The following is a 17688-nucleotide window of genomic DNA, read 5'->3' as shown; positions in this document are numbered from 1 at the left end:
TAAATAAAAGACAGAGTTCCTTCTTACAATTCCTACATCATGTCTTCTTTTATATTCTACACAATAATTTTACATAAAAATTACATCATTAATGAATAGCTTATGTGTATATTGGGTGTGTATCTGTGTCTGTGTGGCGTGTATATAACTGCTTAAGGAGGTGACGGAGGGAAGAATAAAAAATAAAACAGACAAGATCTCACTCTATTTGTTCAAGCAATTGATACACCGCACTGATACGCATCTTCTGAAGCATCTCCAACCAAATATTTGTCCAAAATATTGTCAGCCAAATATTGGCACACGTATCGATTACTCGAACAAATGCTGAAGTATTTTTTTTGTTGCATGTGGGAGGTAATAAATTAAATTTAAATGAAAAAAAATCCTTCGCGCTAATCTTAGAAGACGAAATTAACTTAACAAAAGTAAAATAAATTAAAGAGTTCATCGACCATTTGGAGGTATCCTCGGAGATGGTCGTATCCTCTTTGCGAGATAAATTATTATTTCATATACAGAATTCCTCAGAGAACTCCCTTTGATTGTTTGGCTTCTTATACTGGAAACAAACAGGGATGATTTTAAGGTCATTCAACCCATGTCTTAGGCACACGTTCTTCCTCATTTTATATTAAGAGTGTTGGTTACAAGCCCTGACACAGATTTAGCGATTAAATTGAATAAAATAAATACAATTAATTCCTATGTGATTTATCAAGGAGAATTCGCAGCACAAAGACATCCATTAATTGACCCAAAAGCATCCCGGTAGGTCTCCAGTTTTAAACTCAAAAATAGATTTATGTTTGAGGCTTAAGATAAATGAAGAAACAAGGCAGGGAAGAAAAATTTGGCAATGAATTTACAATTGTAACTCGAACTTTTCTTCAGTTTCTAAAAAAAACTCTTTTTTGTTTTTTGAGAAATAGAATTTAAATTTTAGAAAATAATTAATAAAGAAAAAATAGGTCAGATTTATTCGATATTCTTCATAAAGATAAATTTACTTCTAGGTTCTAGGTTTTGCCAAATGAAAAAGGTGTATAGAAAAATTAATAATATTTTATTTAAAGATTTTTTTGGTATTGTAATTTATTACTTAATTCCTTATAAATTTTAAAAGTCTCTGTAGAGACCCTAAACTGTTCCCCACATAAGAAGCATGTTCCAGCGAACATTACCTACTATCTTTTAATCTATTCCTTTTTTAATGCTTCCTTTAAGATGGTTCCTGTTAAATCAACATTCTCCTGCCTTATATCTTCATCTGCAAGCTTTCAAATCTTATGTGTTCATTTTGAAAGACTATCCCTGCCGCTTGAATGCGGAGGCATTAGGTGAAATTCATTTCTTTTTGTCGCACAAAAAACCCTCCCAGTGTATAGCACCAAATCATTGATGATTACAAAAAAAAATTAAATAAGAATTTCTAAAACGTACATAAAAAAAAATTATTGCAAATATGCCCGAAAATTCTTCAACTTCTATACAAGGAGAAGGCATGGGGGAGGAAGGCCAAAAAAAGATGCACGGTATGATGGAGTCTATTTTGTCTCGTGGGGGGGGGGAGTGACGGAAGATTGTTGGGAGAACACTGTGTGGTTGAGGATTGGTGTTCAATTGGAAAGAACTAACATTCGTGCGGATTACTGCGCAACCGATTGCCGATGCTGCCGCATCCGTGCCAATCGGAGGGTCATCCACGAGGCAAAGGTATTGAGGGGCATGCTGGTGCCATTCTGTTGCTTCTGCTGCGCCAGGGCCTCCTTCTGCAGCTGGTACCGGTAGAGGAGTGACCCAGCCACAAGGGCGGACACTATCGCAGCGGATGTGACAAGGATGAAGAGGACACTGAAGCCCGGCACGGGCATACAGATGCCATAGACCACCTCTTCGGTGATCTTGCCCTGGAACACGGTAACGGCCTCCTGCTTGGCGTCTGGACTGAAAGCCAGATCCGCCTCAGAGATCACATCGTAGATCCCACTAACACCCACATCAGCACTCCGGGCTTTCCTGTCTGACACCACCACGGAGCGCTTCCGCCTTGGCGTCCGATGACTACCCGGCTCTGATTGCCGCACAACTGGACGCTCACTGGCATTCCCATCGAGAGATCTAGGTCCAGCCACTGCTGGCTTTCCCATGCGATTCTGCGCCATGGCTGCTTCAAAGTACCTCGGCCCATGTGGGAATTTATCGTCTCCCTCCTTGCTGCTACCATCTGTGGGCAGGTGATTCTTCATGTCTGACTTATGATCTCTGAAAAGCTTATTCAACTCCTCCAATTCTCCGCTGTATTGATGATGCATCTGAGGTGCCTTCTCTCGATGTGGCTGCTGCTTTAGATGTGCTGCATGCTCTCTGTCGCTTCCATGATGGATTATGTCGTCATAGTAAACGTCGTTGTCCTCACCAGAGTCCTCATCATCGCGCATATCGTGCATCATGTTGATTTCATTTGTATTTGCAGCACTATGCCCATCTTCAGCAATTACGTCTTTTCTCTCGTGAATATTGTTGCCAATATTGCCAGTTACCTGGGAAAGAATACGATTTATTTTTAAAATTTATTTTGCAATTTTTCAGAACTTAGGAAATGTTAAAAAAAAAAGCTCTTAAAGCTCTTTAATTTTTGAAGTTAATTTTAAGGTGAACTATTGTATAATCCATAACGAAGTGATTAAGATTGTGAAGACTCAGACTAACAGGCAGATTCTTTCTTATTATTTTTCACTTTTTTTTAAGGTCTGAATTTATTCAAAAATTGAACTGGAAAATTAGAACTTTTAGCTATATTATACTGCAGCATAAATCGAGACAAATGAGATAAAGAAAAATAAATTAAAGCTCACCTGGCAATGATCCAGACATCCGTGTCGGCAAATCTCAACTTTGCACTTTATGTGGACACTGAGGGCATCTGGGAACTTAAAGGCGTGGAAGAAGGCGTACGTGATGACCGTGGCTCTCTCATCGGGCGCCCTGGCTTTGAGGAACCTCGAGATCATCTTCGGCCTCAGGACACACCCGTACTCGTCTGAAAGCTTGATAATGTGCCCCGCACCGTCGGACGCCAGGCACGACTTTACTCGCATATCGAATTCACCTGCAATGACATCAGATTTGTTGTGTATAGATACCATAAGCCCAGAGAGTGGCACATGCCAGTGATTGTTCCCCCCTTTAATCATTGAGGTATCCGGAACATGTTGATATTCTTGTAAGACACGCTCCCCATTTAGTTAAACAACACAATGGGACAGCGGCTACGTGATGCATGAATTGAACATGAATCCGATTGATGACAATTGAGGGGGCGCCAGCGCTTCCCGAATTTCAAATAAGCCCAATTTACTTTGTAAAATATTGTCTTAATTCACCGAGAATTGCTTCTGTGCTTATGACGCTCTCTGTGGCTGTAATATGGAATTTATATGCGGAGGCCCGTAATGTCTGAGGTACCTACATTGTTATGCTAATCGGACAAAATGAATTGCTGGAAAGTGGCAAATTACAAGTTGTGTGTGCATTGGTCGATTTGCTCTTTGAGATAATTTCCTTCACGGTACCAAAGCGACGAAAAGACCGTCAACAGAGAATATCATTTGGGGGGCATCTATCTGGCTAAGAAAAACGGAGATTGATTCTAAATTAACGAATATTTAATTTGTTTTCATTAAACATTTTTAGAAAGAAAAGTCTTTTGGCTTTTAGCAGGACTTTCAGTGAACTTTCTGTGAGTGAGCTTTCACTAAAAATTCTTGAAAATTTGGATAATTCTAAGAACTTAAACCTACTTCTGAGAGATTTGTGGCTTTGGAATAAATTAAAAAAAAATAAATTGAAATATTTTTTAAAAGAACAAAAAATGAGTTGTTAATTGTTAAAAATTAAAATTCCTTGGGCACAAATTTTTAATCAGATAATTTCCTCTTTTCTCAAAATTGAACCAACTCCATTGCGAAGACTCATACGGAAATCTTATAGTACAAATCTAACTTGTATACACACATTGTATGTCGTGTAAATAAAGTTTCCCTTATCTCTAATGTCGCGCAATGCTTTTCCACGGCAGAGGCTGCGGCGGAAGGCCACAATAAAATGGGTTTTTGCATGTTTCGCTTCGATAAACTCCTTGTGGTACACACGAGAATCAATTGTGCCATATATTAGCGCAAAAGTCCGCATGAATGGAAAGTCGTGTCTTCTAATGTGGAACCAACTCGCGAGAATTTCAGTGTGTGACAAATGAGGATTAGTCATTTCTGCACGATGCTACACACACCTCCGTGGGCCCTTCCACAAGATGACAATCTCAACTGGATGGAAATTTACTGGCCACAAGACACACAATGAGGCGAATTACATTCACAAATTATCGTGTTCTCCATATCCCCCCACGATGGTCACATAACTTCCCCACACACGCGACTCTCACAGGCATTTGTGCGAAGAAGACATTTGTGTGAGATGGAGGAAAAATTGAATTTATTACCTCTGTAGTCATTGATGGCCACAACGAGGGTGAGAGTTGAGCCGAGGGGTACAATACCACTCACAGGTGATGCCCATGGACCCTTGCCTTGCTGTATCTCCATCCAACAGTCAACGTTGTCCCCGCGGAAATCCAATTGGATCACATCGAGATCCGCAATTACCATCGGTGGCTTCGATGCTGTCTTCTCGTAGTCATTGAACCACTCACATCGAAGCCTCTTGGCCTCATCCCAAACTTCCAGCAGATCCTTGTCATACTGGACTACGACCTAAAATTTTTATTATGAAAAGAAATTTTTAGATAAAAAAAATATTTAAGAAAATAAGGAAGCTTTAAAGAGCTTTAGATTAAAACTTTTACTTTAGAATGAGTTTTAGAGAATGTGTGTTCCTCTTACTCATAAAATTTTTATTTATATTACCTACAAAAAGGAGAGGGCATGAACAATATGAAATTAATAATATAATATGAAATTTTATTAGTTTGTTAAATGAGAAAAACAAATGAATGCAAATTAGATTATTCTAAGAATTCTCAGACATATCATTGCAAGTAGGGGTTGCCCATATAATTTCTTTTCTTTTTTTTTAATTTCATTGAAATTCCCATAAGGTTGAACATTAAACGGATATTCCAGACATAACTCAATTAGCACATAGAAAATTATTCCTTATTTTCATTAGCATTCTAGTGTGCGCGAGAGCATTCTTGTAGACATGGATGATGGTAATCAGCCGACATAAAATGTTGAGGAAGTTGGTAATGGTGGCTGAGAAAGTGATTATATCTGATGGGAGTGAAATTTATCACATGAAATGCGAACTCACCGTGTTCTCGTAGAACTGCCCATTGAGATCAGGCTTCGTGCCACACCGGGCGTATGCTATCCGGAAGGAAAAGAAGGTTTTTCCCGTGGACGGAGGAACGTAGACGCATCTGGGGTCACTGTGTTGACCTTTTGAGCTGACAATACCCTCGAATGGTTGCGAAAAGGACAAATGCACATCCATGTGATCCTTGCCGCACATCACCTCCAGCGAAACGATATTCGGCATCCCATCTGGCCGTTCCAAGGGCCATATTTCATTTCCGGCTAATACTAGTCTTATCTGCGCCATGACCCATCGGGGAAGTGCGTGAAAGAGAGAAGAAAGGGAAAAGAACATGGTGGAGAATTAATTAATTGGCTCAACTTATGCAATATTCCATGATTTTCGTGAGAAGCTAAATTAGTGATGAAAGTCTTCTGTCTCGCAAGATTCTCATCTTTGACACCTGAGAAGAACCTTTGCTGGACTCTTCGTCGTGTTGAGTGCCTTATCTTCAATTTCAATAACACGATGTTTTATTATTTTGAATTTTTTTTTAATTAAATAACCATAATTAAATTTAATTAAATAACATGGGATGGCAACATGGAAGATTAATCTCGTTCACCACTTTATTGCCTCGTGGATGACTCTTCATACATATTGCTCCGTCAGTGTGAGAAAGTACACGTGGCCTTTCCTCCCAAATCTCACACATTTTATGCTGCAAAAGTTCTTATCCCCGCGGAGATGGTATGAAATGGACACCTCGTGATGGTCAAAGCTCACCTGAATTTACCTTCATGTTGGCCGAAAATTTCTGCTTTACAAGATATTATGGGTGCTTTTGTTGCAATAAATTTCACGTTTATTGCCCCAACGCACCTTTTTCGCGCGACCTGCTCTTCCCCAAGCTATCTTCTGTGTTATTTTATTAATCTTTACTACCTTCCTCTCAGTTATGGTCCACCTCATTCACTTCTATTCCCTGACTTGGTCAAAGGGCAGATAGCTGCTCAATGAACAACGTAAAATTTCACAATTTTATTACTATTTGACACAGGGTAGTAGATTTCGACATCTTTAAGTCGTAATGAACTCTAGATTTATCTATTCCATCTACAAATTATCTGCAAATAGCAAATTCATGGACAAAAATTGCAAACCAACAACAAAAAAATTGTTAGCCCCTAAAAGTTTTGGCTTCCCCATTGAGGCAAAATTATTATGAGAAATTTGGCTTCATCATGGTTCTTCCGATTTCTCATTATTTTTCCAGCATTTCTTGCTTTCTTAGCCATTTGCGAAATTTCACATGACTTCCCCGCGATGACGAAAGAGATCGCAATCTGCGATACCCCTGGACAGTGTCCAAGATCATCTTGCGAGGTGAATTGAATCCGTTACATGAGTGATGATTAGGCGATCGCGTGGCATGTGATGCGCCACCATTCTCAATTTCTTTCTCAGAATAAAAGACGTATAGGTAGGAAACCCAAATGAGCTTCTTTACAAGGTATTTTTGCAATTAAGGAATGTTTCATTGCTCAGGGAGGCGAAATATTATTATGTTGCCGCCCCTGATTAGGTGCATGTTCTCTGGAACTTTTATGCATATTGGTGGGTCAATTGTACTACTTCACTACTTGATGTAGGATTTCTTAAGAAGACAAATTTCTCGCTGATTATGCTTTCGCCTCACATGTTAATTTCAAATGCAATTGCAACCACCTTCTCATTAGCTTTATATTGTGCTCCTAATTTATTTATAAGTTGCAATAGTTGCCTTTCATCTTCAAAGGATGCCAAAGACATTTGAAGAATACCTACTCTTCTTTTAAAGCTATACGGATGCTTCATCTATGGAAAAATTCCATATTTTTAAGAATTCTTTTCATTTTGAATTAAAAGACTTTGACCTCTTTCCAACTTGAATAAAAATGTTTAAAAATTATTTTTTAGCTCTCTAGTATAGGTAATACATAGGATAGTCCATTGAGCTTTTAATTTTTATGAAGTGTTGATGGGGATTTCTTCAGCGAAAGCCACCACTCGTGGAAATTCCTGAGAGATGAATCAACAGAGCGCAATTCGCGTTCCATCGTGCAATTTCTTCTCCCCGCGACCATACGGTGAAGAAGGTTAATTGCATGTGAGGCACTATCGCGATCGCGGGTGTGTATAGCCGTATGGTCAGAATCGCACCATAGATCAACAGGTGAAATTTCCTTCATTACTGCGCAACCAATTAGGCAAAATGCTGAAAAATTTGCCTCCATATTGCTCGCTGCGCTTTTTTGGGTCGACGGAATCGGCATCTGATTTTTCAATCACACACAACACTTTCATACCTTTTGCCATCGCTCTGCTTCACTGTTATTATGAAATTAACGAATCTCTGATTCCACACTTTGTGCCCATTTTTCCATCCCGTAAAACAAACTCAGAGACATTCAAACAATTTCCACCAAGGCGCGCGCGAAAAATCCTCCAAAGAATTTAAGCTTGTCCCGAAAATTTCACCTGCAAAGAAGCGAATGTTTACTCATGAGATTGCACCAAATTGGTGGTTAATTTGCGGCAGGAATGCATTTCTGGTGCATTGAATTGCTCTTGCGATCATGGAGTGGTATAAATTCCCCTGTGCTTCCCTCGGGGTGAATCGTGTTCCAGACTACACACACAGCATTATATACATATTGGGAAGAAAGAAGGTGCATCCTCCTTGAGAACTCTTTTTTTCCCGCATTGCAAATTACTGTGAAGGGGAAAAAGAAGTGAAAGAGATTCATTTAAGACATTTCGTGATATTTGTCTTTCGGCTGCATCAGCGGGAAGTGCATTTATTGAAACAACCCAATAATTGTGCCTCAAGTAATCGCAAATTTTCGGAGGCGCACGCCAGATAAATTACGCCGGCGGATGTATTCAGAAAGGAAGCTTGGGCGCTTCTAATTTTACATAAAAGTAAAAGTGAAAATAAAAGGAGACACAAAGAACATCAAAAACACAGAAATTCATTGAATTTCATGCAAAGGATATTAACTTTAACTCAGATATGGCTAGAAACCTTTTGAAATTTGAGTTCAAAATTGCATAGAATAGTCAGTTTCAGCCAAAATTTTATGAAATTTTGTGTAAGAAGTTCTAAAAGTCTTCCCTTAATCGAATCTGCTTGGTTTCTATGGAAATAAATCTTATAAATAATTTTTGAATTATCCTGCAATGTTTAATGCCGCCTTCCGCCCTTCAAATTCTCGCAGCGTATGCCGCCGAAATTCATTCATTTTTTTTCACAACCTGCTTCACATTATTGGGGCAATTTTTCTCGTGGTGCCGCGGATTAAAGATCAAGAGGTGCAAAGAAATGAGATCTCACAATACCGCAGGAAATCCCACGGAAGGGATTTCATTTATATATCAAGTTGATACGATAAATCAATTGGCAGTGTGAGTATGAGAAATGCAGTTTGTGATTTTCAGGTTGGCAAATTGGCAGTTCAAAAGTGGAAAATCGATTTTTAATGATGGCCTCCGTTGAGTGCATTTTCTCCTCTTCCTCTCTCAATCACATCAATTACCCCGTGGTGGAACAATCATCAATGCTGGATGTCTTTTCCTGCCAGTAAAACTTTGTAATTTGGCTCATTTCCGAATTGTATAATGCCTTCTGCTGCGTATTATCTCGATGGTTCTTCTTTCGCGGGCGCACCTGAGTGAAGATGCGGTGCTTTCTTGGGTGGAAATTTTGTGTGTTAATTGAATTCTAGGTTACCGCTTTTTGTTCCACTAAAAAAAAGAAGCAACAGCAGCCACATTAGAATGCTTATGTGTGCGAGGCAGCATTTTAAAACATCGCACACTAATCAATTCAATGGGAGTAACTGCACCAATTGTTCTTGGATGTTAAACATGAGGATTTCGTGCAGTTGTATACTTTAAGATATTTTATGTGAGCTAGAAGGTGTTGTTAAATTGCACTCGTTCTAGTCACTTCGCATCTCAATGACTGCGCGATGCACACATATGTACATTTTGGCGGGAAATGTCACACACGTGTTTGCCATTGCACATAGCACGTTAATCTCTGGCGCTTTTCCTCCTATATAGAGGAACTCTACACCTGCAGTTCATTTGCTCATCATTTATTATATGAATATAGTAGTAAATGTACCAATGTATTTACAATCGGAAAAACTAATAGAGAATCGCTAATTGCAACAAAGTTGTGTTTATTGAGATTTGTGGACATGAAGAAGTAACTTCCGAGTTCTTTGCGCTCTGGAAACCTGAATGCCCCTTTGACTGCACTCGTGGATCATGCAACAAACTAATTATCTTACTTCTTATTATGGCTATTAATCACCACATTGATTGCACTTATGGCATCGCACACACACAAGACCATTTAATGGTCTCATCAAATCAGTGAAATGTGATCTCAATGCATAAGAGGCTCAAATGCATAAATCAATGTCGCGGAAATTGAGATGGAAGTATGGTGGAAAATTAGAAGGAACATTGGTTAACAGGCGAAAGAAGTAAAAACAACCCGACCATCGAAAGATGAAGATGAATTTCCGACTTTTAACATCGTGAAACATTTTTCTCTGTCTCCTCCACATTGCTCTATGGCTTACACGTTACCTCCCCCAATGATGGATCACATGGGTGAGACGATGCGGCATGATTTGAAATTAAGCCCGCTCTACTGTGTTGTTGCACTTAAAAGAAAATTCTCGCCTTCTTAAAAGCAAGAGTCTGTGAGAATTTTTTTTGCTTCTTTTTTTTGTTCAAGTTTTCATTGTTTCTATTTAATTTTCTAGAAGATTAGCCTATCCAGGGCTTTTAAAGTGTGTAAGAATTTTATACACATTTATCTTTATTAGTTTATTCTCAACAAATGAGTATGATGCTGATCAAATTTTACTTGCCTTTTTTTGTCTTAAAATTTCTAACATTTTGTTAAGTTTTTTATCCTTAATTTCTCCTAATTGTTCTCGATTGATAAATTAATTTTAATTTTTATATAAAAATTGATTTTACTGGTCAAATGCGTTCCATTTTCAATGAGAGTTAAAGAAAGAATTTATTATTTTCAATTTTCTTCTTCTTCTGCACTTTAAATTTGTACTGCTGTTGGATTCCTTCCGGATCCATATAGCCAATAATTTTAATCTACTGTTTCAATAAAATATTTAATTACCTACAAGAATATTAAAAAGTTTCCGCCTCCTCTTGCAAATGAAAATATTCTCTTTTTGAAATTTCCATAAACCAATTTTCCTCAATTAACGGTTTTCGCAATGAATGTATGGCTTTGGAGGTTTGAATGAAGCACACCGAGAAAACCCCACAGCCTGATTTTTCTTAATGTTTAACCTCCATAAATGTTTAATTGCAAAATGTTTTGCAAATCAATTCAATATAATAGTATTTTCAATCACAAATTTCCCCTGTGCAAGAAATCAGAACACCAACTGGCTGCCTATGAAGAACAATTCAATATGAAAAGAGTAAAATTGTAATGTACTGTAAAATTTGCGGTTTGTATAATTAAATATTACGTTGCTACGTGAATTTGCTATTTTTGCCAGGTGAGAAACTTAAAGAGGGGCCTCCGAGATAAATCACACGCGCGCGGATTTCCGAGATTCCCTCTGTGTAGTAGAGTTCCGACATATTGCTGTGTCTGCTCTCACGTTTATTGCTAATGAAAATGACCAAGTAATTTAATTTTTGCAGTGTGGAAAAATTCTCCTCCATTGGCCACACACAATTTATCTCATCTCCTAAAAGAGATTAATTGCCGCATACATTGAGAGTCCATTCAGCTCTTTGGGTACATTATCTGTTTGGAGGCTGAATGGGAGCATTATATATAACACAACGAAGAGTGCTCAGGCGGATTGAGCTTGCGAGACAGATTTAGTGGTGAGATTGCAGACGGAAATACTTACTGTACATTGCAGGATTAGAAAGACGAGGCTAAGGTCCCACAGTCTCGTAGGACCCTTCACTGCGCTCCACATCTTGGAGCACCAATGTGGCCTGAAAGTGTAAGCAGAAAATCAGTATAAGAGAGTGAATTGCCGGACATGGTGCTGTGTGACAAATTCCGTGTACACAAATACGAAAGACTTGTGAGTATCATCAAACAACGAACCCGAAAGTTTCTCGTCCGGAACTCACATTGCGTGATGTAAGTCTGTCTAACCACACGATTATGGGCAGTTCAATCAAGTAGAGCATGAAATTGTACACCTACAATCATCTCTCTATGCTACTTCTATGAGAAACAAGGCGCGCATACACCATAGCATCGCGGAGACATTATATGTATATACATAGCTAAAAGCAATTGAGTGAAGGAAAATAAACCACACGAGTGGTTGAGAAGTAGAGTCTCTCTTTTTTTTTGTCTTCACGACAAAACGTAATTTATTGTCACAATTATCAGAAGCATTGACCATATTTGTATGGACATAATGTTCTCTTCTCCCCATTTGCAAAGAATTCTGCACAGAGAATAATTGACTCATTCCCATAGCACTTTGTGCCCACCAGAGAATGATAGTGGTGAAGAAGGTAATAGAGAAAGAGACACAGGAAAAAAATTAGTGAATGAATTTTACTTTCTATCAATCTTCTTTTTTGCCTCAAACTCACCAATCTCGCGCACAAGACATTCATGAAAATTCTTCAGCAGTGACACTCAAGCACCGACATAGTTTCTCTTCTGCAGACATGACTAAAAGAAGGTTTAAAATTGTCATAACTGTTTTCAACTCACAGCGTTTCCCCTCTCCCCCGCCCTCATCAAAAAGACGCCACAACAATTCAGCACAAGACGTTTGCTTTTCTTTGCTTCCCATTTACTCTTTGCATGCACACAAGAAGTTTTCACGGTGAAGATGGCGAGAAAAAAATCTAACGTGTTTTGCATACAACTTGTGGAAAAAAATTTCCACCAAGAAAAATATGTAGGTAGGTACGGACATTGCAAGGTGCTTCAGTGTTGATGTCATTGTGCTTGAACAATTTAGGAAAATTGTTAAACATCGCTGTAAAGCATTAAATGCTAATTTTCAATTTTTTAAATAATTTTCCGAAAATATTCTGATAAATTTAAGAAAATGTGATAAATGATCTTGAATGAAACGATCTCCTGGGGCTGTATTCTTTAAAAGTGAAAAACTCTCGTGATAAACTCCCAAAAGCTTTTTGCAGGGAAAAAGCGAGGAAAACTTCACGTGAGCATGATCCTCTAAGAAAAATATTACATCCGTGATAAACTCTCGTAAGATTTTGCAGTTTTTCACGTTTCTTTTAATGCGCTAAAGCCTTCAGGAGTTTATCACGGGAGTTTTTCATTCTTAGAGAATTCATGCACTGATCAAATAAAATTTTATACTAATCATTAAGAAAATTTTCCGGTCTAAATGAATATTTTATGATAAAAATATAAGACTCAAAAATGTCTTTCGCAACATCTCAATCACTCCACTTTGTGAAAAGTACATTTTAGATGTAATTCTGTTTTTTAGCTGTGATTCTTTCTTCAAAGAAGCACAGCTTCTGTGTACACTCTAAAATGCAAAGTCGTCAGATCGGGCTCAAACTTGGGATGAGCACGAATTAGGGTCCCTACATTCCAAAAAACGGTGGCGCCAAAAATCTTTCCGTCCGGCCGTCCGGCCGTCCGGCCGTCCGGAACCTTTCGCTAAATTACAAGAGAACGGTAACAGATAGAAACTTGCGGTCAACGGCAAAGTTCATATATCGGGTGGAAGACATCCGATTATGAAGTCAAATCCAACCCCCCACCCCGGCGTCCGCCATTTTGAATAACTGTCAAATTTTGTTTTCCCTATATCTCAGCTTCTGTAATAGCTAAAAATCTGAAATTTTGATATGTTGTAGGGGCCATCAAGAGCTTTCCAACAATACCTCATTTTCGAAAATCGGTCAAGCCGTTTAGTCAATATGGCCGCCACAATTTTTCATCGAAAATCGACCATAACTCGAAAACGGCTTGACCGATTTTGATCAACTCGGGCTCAAATGAAAGATATTAATGAGCCCTACAACTGCTCGGAACATTGCAAGTTCATAAAATGACCGCAAGTGGCGCTAAAATCGAAAACAAAATTTTCGATGAGTTTTCGATGAATATCTCGAGTACCGCTTTATAGAATTGCTTCAAATTTTGATATGTTATAGTTGGCTATAATATCTTTCATCATGCCAAAAATGAAGAAAATCTATGTAGCCGTTCCGGAGATATCGCGTTTTAAAATTAACATGTCATATCCTGATTGATTTGAATAAGTCCAACGCCCCGCGAAGCGGGGCGTTTTATATATACACATATAAAAGTAAAAGTAAAGTAAAATATATATATATATAAATGCATAGATATACATATACATATAAAAATGCAAAGATAAATATATATAAACTGCAAAGATAAATATTAAATTAAATATAGCATGGATGGAACAGTATAAAGCGAAAGAACGGTAAGTAAAACTTACGGGCTGTGATTCTTTCTTTTTCAATGAAATGTGAAGATGGCTGAAAATTGAGGATGGGCAAATTTTGAGGAAAGCTTTCTCGCGTACCGAATCACAGCCAACGCCCACGATTAAGGCATTTCACAAATTATCTGCGCGTTGGCTGTGATTCGGTGCGCGAGAAAGCTTTCCTCAAAATTTGCCCATCCTCAATTTTCAGCCATCTTCACATTTCATTGAAAAAGAAAGAATCACAGCCCGTAAGTTTTACTTACCGTTCTTTCGCTTTATACTGTTCCATCCATGCTATATTTAATTTAATATTTATCTTTGCAGTTTATATATATTTATCTTTGCATTTTTATATGTATATGTATATCTATGCATTTATATATATATATATTTTACTTTACTTTTACTTTTATATGTGTATTTTTAAAGCAAAATGTAAATTTTTACACAGATATTGGATATTCCGCATAATCGCATATAAAACAAATAGAATTTTTCCCATCCCTCCCCCCACAGTACCCATCTGGGATCCAAAAGGAGTTTCAATATAAGAGCTAGCTCTCTCTGTAGTTGGCCGCATCATTATGCTAAAGAGTCTCTGTAACATTCTGAAATATTTCTTAATTGATGCCACGCCGAAGAGATACACCGCAAAGTTGTGAACCACGCTCTGCCCTCATCATGTTAATTGCGCCAACATCGAGACGCTGTCTGTGTGAATTTTCTCTTCGGGGTATATAGACAGAATAGAAAATTCTTCTTTCCACCGTCAGGCCTCTTCAATAGGTTTTACGAGCGAGGGAAGAGTCAAGAATGGGCTCTTCTTGCGTCACATTAATTAACACACTTCATCATTCTTCGGCACATTCCTCAGGCCTATCCGTTGCTGGACTTTTTTTTTCGGGGGGGCTTTCCCATGGCTCCATACACTCCAATTGACCTTGAGTGACTCGCCGGTAATTGTTTCTGTCAGACCATGAGACTTCTGTTGGGTCTCTCTGCGCAGAGCGAGAGAAGATCATCGCACATGAGCATGATGATTACAATGTGGTGGCGTTTAATTGCCATCTCCATCTCCTACCTCCGCAACCATGGTCGGCGTGAATTCTGACCGGAGTGCCCATAAATCACCCAACAATGTCTCACAAGACACCACCACTGACTCCAATTACTGCATCTTACTGCCGCACGAAGAAAATCAGGTATAATATGCTCACGAGAAGTGAGACAACGAGTTTTGTCCACGAACATGCCAAATGATCTTTACCACAATTTCCCAAAGAAACCTCCGTGCCACACACGATCCATTCCACCGTGAATTTGTGCATTGATTAATTTTATTGTTCTGTCTTGTGCATCACCAATGCAGCAATGTTGTGTTGCTTCAGCATGGAATTCTTTTTTTTTTCTTCAACATTTCGTATAGCACCTCTGACCCAGATGCATAATGAGATGGAGGAAAAATGTGCTTTATCAACACCTCTTGAGTTCCGCAAAAGACACACAAGAAGGTGACAATCGTGATAAGAGGGACTCTTCTGCATAATTCCGCAGCGGTGAGACACGTGCAGATTGATGATGGAGTACACTGATACAAATGGTTTACATTTTGTCTTCTGATGGAAGTTTAATTAGAGTTTGAAGGGAAAAAATTTGAGAAATATTAAAAATTCTTGAATATTGATACTTTTTAGCAGCTTCAACATCCACTACAAGTACCGCACGTTTTAAGGGTACTCACTCTATGAGCACATTAACATTCGCTGTGAGGCATGGTACTAAAGCTGAATAATTCTAAAAATTCCGTTTGAATTTCAATTGAAGGAAATTTATTCGTTTAAATGAAAATCAAAACATCAGAAATTTTCTCGAAATGAATTGATGGATTTCCAAAACCACGCCCATATTATATTTTTCACTAGAAGCGTATACTTCATTGCAGTAATTGAAAGTTGCTGCACATATGTATGTTTGAATAATTAATTTTTCTTTTTAATTTAATTTAAGAAAAAATTTCACCAAAAAATTATTAAAAAAAAAAAATATAAAACATAATGCGTATCCCCACTGTATTTTACAAGAAAAAGTAAAGATAATCTTAACAGTGTACCTAAATGGTAAAGGTGCTAAAACATCCACTTTTCGGCAGTGCAATTATTTCATCAATGTGTCTCTGGGGGGACATTCTCTTGAGGTATCCATCGATCTTGACGATCGATGGGCACCGTTATGTTCCTGAGAGAAAATAAATTGTCGCGATCACTTGAAAAATGAGCGACTCCCCAGACAGTGATGGTCGCATGTCAAAGCATCAAATATCATGGCTTTGGGGCTCCCACACATATGAGCACGTCACAGGAGTGCTTGAGGCAGAAAGGCTGTGTGGTATAAGAGAAGATCCCATTGCGGAGTACAATTGCAAATTAATCAAAAGAGAGACCCATGGCACTGTAGATAGTTGATGACAGATCACATATTGACTGATTCCGCACCTGGGATGCTACATAATGTTAGTGATGGTGTGGAGGTGAAATCTTCACACATTCCACGGGAATCCGCATGGCTATGGGGCAGGTAAATATTTGCTTATCAGAATGCACTCGCGAGGAATTCCTTGTGGCAGTGAGGTGGTCACTGAAGAATAAATTATTTGAGCAATCTCAATCCATTAAAGTCTCCGCGCGGGATGATGAGGTATGAGAAAAGAAATTTCAACTCAAATAAAGTACAGTTTCAATTTAAATTCTTTTTCGCGGTCGCACAGGGCGTCTTAGCTTGGTAGAGATGACACATCATCATTATCGTCACATTTTACCATCATTAAGAGCGTCTGACGCTCATGTGGATAGACCTTATGAGCGGGGATACCATTAAAATCTCATACATTTGAAATTTAATTGGAATTAATGGAATCGTGATTTATCTTGGGGTATTTGTCCACCTCTTCTCTCCAATCGCACAACAACCGTGAACTGATTTTCCCATCAACTTGGACGATCGGTGGACAATAATGTATTTTAGCAAACACTCCATCACCATAAATGCAAAACTCCCGCCTCACAATGGGTCCCCTCAATGGTCCGTCTTATAGCTGGGTACACCGTTTTAATGATCTTCTGCCTGGACCCCAAGGGGCATACACAAGAGCTCTATTGTTGGGGACGCCATGTGGGGGCGACAGACAGCGTGTGGGCATCTGCCACAGTGATAACACAACAAATTCCGGCCAATATAGTCTCAATCTCTGTGGGCGAACTCTTAAATCTCTCGCACTCTCAGACAAACATTCAACAACAAGCTAAGTGCAGCACTAGGTGCAAATTATATAGCAGAAAACCAGAAAGTTGCAAATCAGCAACATTTCAGCAAATTGGCCGGAAGGAATGAGGTGTTTCACTCAACACTCTGTGGATTTATTGGTAAAAAGAATCAAAGACTCTCCTATTATGGGAAAGATCTTAACTTCTTGAACTCTCAAACAGAAAGCAGTGGGAATTTGATAACCATCTAACATTCAAGTGGCTCTTTACATCGTTGCTAAATTTGTGCCAAAATAAATTGAAAAGGAGGTGCAATACTATAGAATTTGATGCTACCTCGGATGCTACAATGTTGAGTTAAGTTTCATAGGAGAGGATGGAGTAAAAACGATTTTTTCCTTTCAAGAATAATGAAATAGATTAAAAGATCTGTTTTGAGAGTCAAAGAGAAATATTTCGACATTGAATCATTAATTTAAAAAAATCTTGCACGGTCAGATCTGGACCATATCTCCCTAATCATGAATATGGCATTGATTTAAGATTTTGTAATGAAAATTTCAAGAAATAATAGAAATAAAGAATCT

General features: G+C 38.4%; 1 protein-coding gene across 3 annotated transcripts in view; it reads right to left on the bottom strand.

The window, feature by feature from the left end:
- Positions 1 to 23: 23 nt before the first annotated feature.
- Positions 24 to 17688, bottom strand: part of LOC129790857 (uncharacterized) — a 679906-nt gene continuing 662241 nt past the window's right edge. For all 3 annotated transcript variants that reach the window (XM_055828664.1, XM_055828663.1, XM_055828665.1), the window contains exons 3-7: positions 11274 to 11364; positions 5332 to 5613; positions 4502 to 4772; positions 2859 to 3112; positions 24 to 2543 (exon numbers count right to left, since the gene is read on the bottom strand). In XM_055828664.1, the coding sequence (XP_055684639.1) occupies positions 1650 to 2543; positions 2859 to 3112; positions 4502 to 4772; positions 5332 to 5613; positions 11274 to 11345 (1773 nt within the window). In that variant the 5' untranslated portion in view covers positions 11346 to 11364 and the 3' untranslated portion in view covers positions 24 to 1649. The remainder of the gene's footprint in view (positions 2544 to 2858; positions 3113 to 4501; positions 4773 to 5331; positions 5614 to 11273; positions 11365 to 17688) is intronic.

The sequence above is a fragment of the Lutzomyia longipalpis genome, chromosome 2 (assembly GCF_024334085.1).
Source record: "Lutzomyia longipalpis isolate SR_M1_2022 chromosome 2, ASM2433408v1".
NCBI classification, from domain to species: domain Eukaryota; kingdom Metazoa; phylum Arthropoda; class Insecta; order Diptera; family Psychodidae; genus Lutzomyia; species Lutzomyia longipalpis.
Note: the sequence above shows the minus strand (reverse complement) of the source record. Positions and strands in the feature narration are given on the sequence as shown.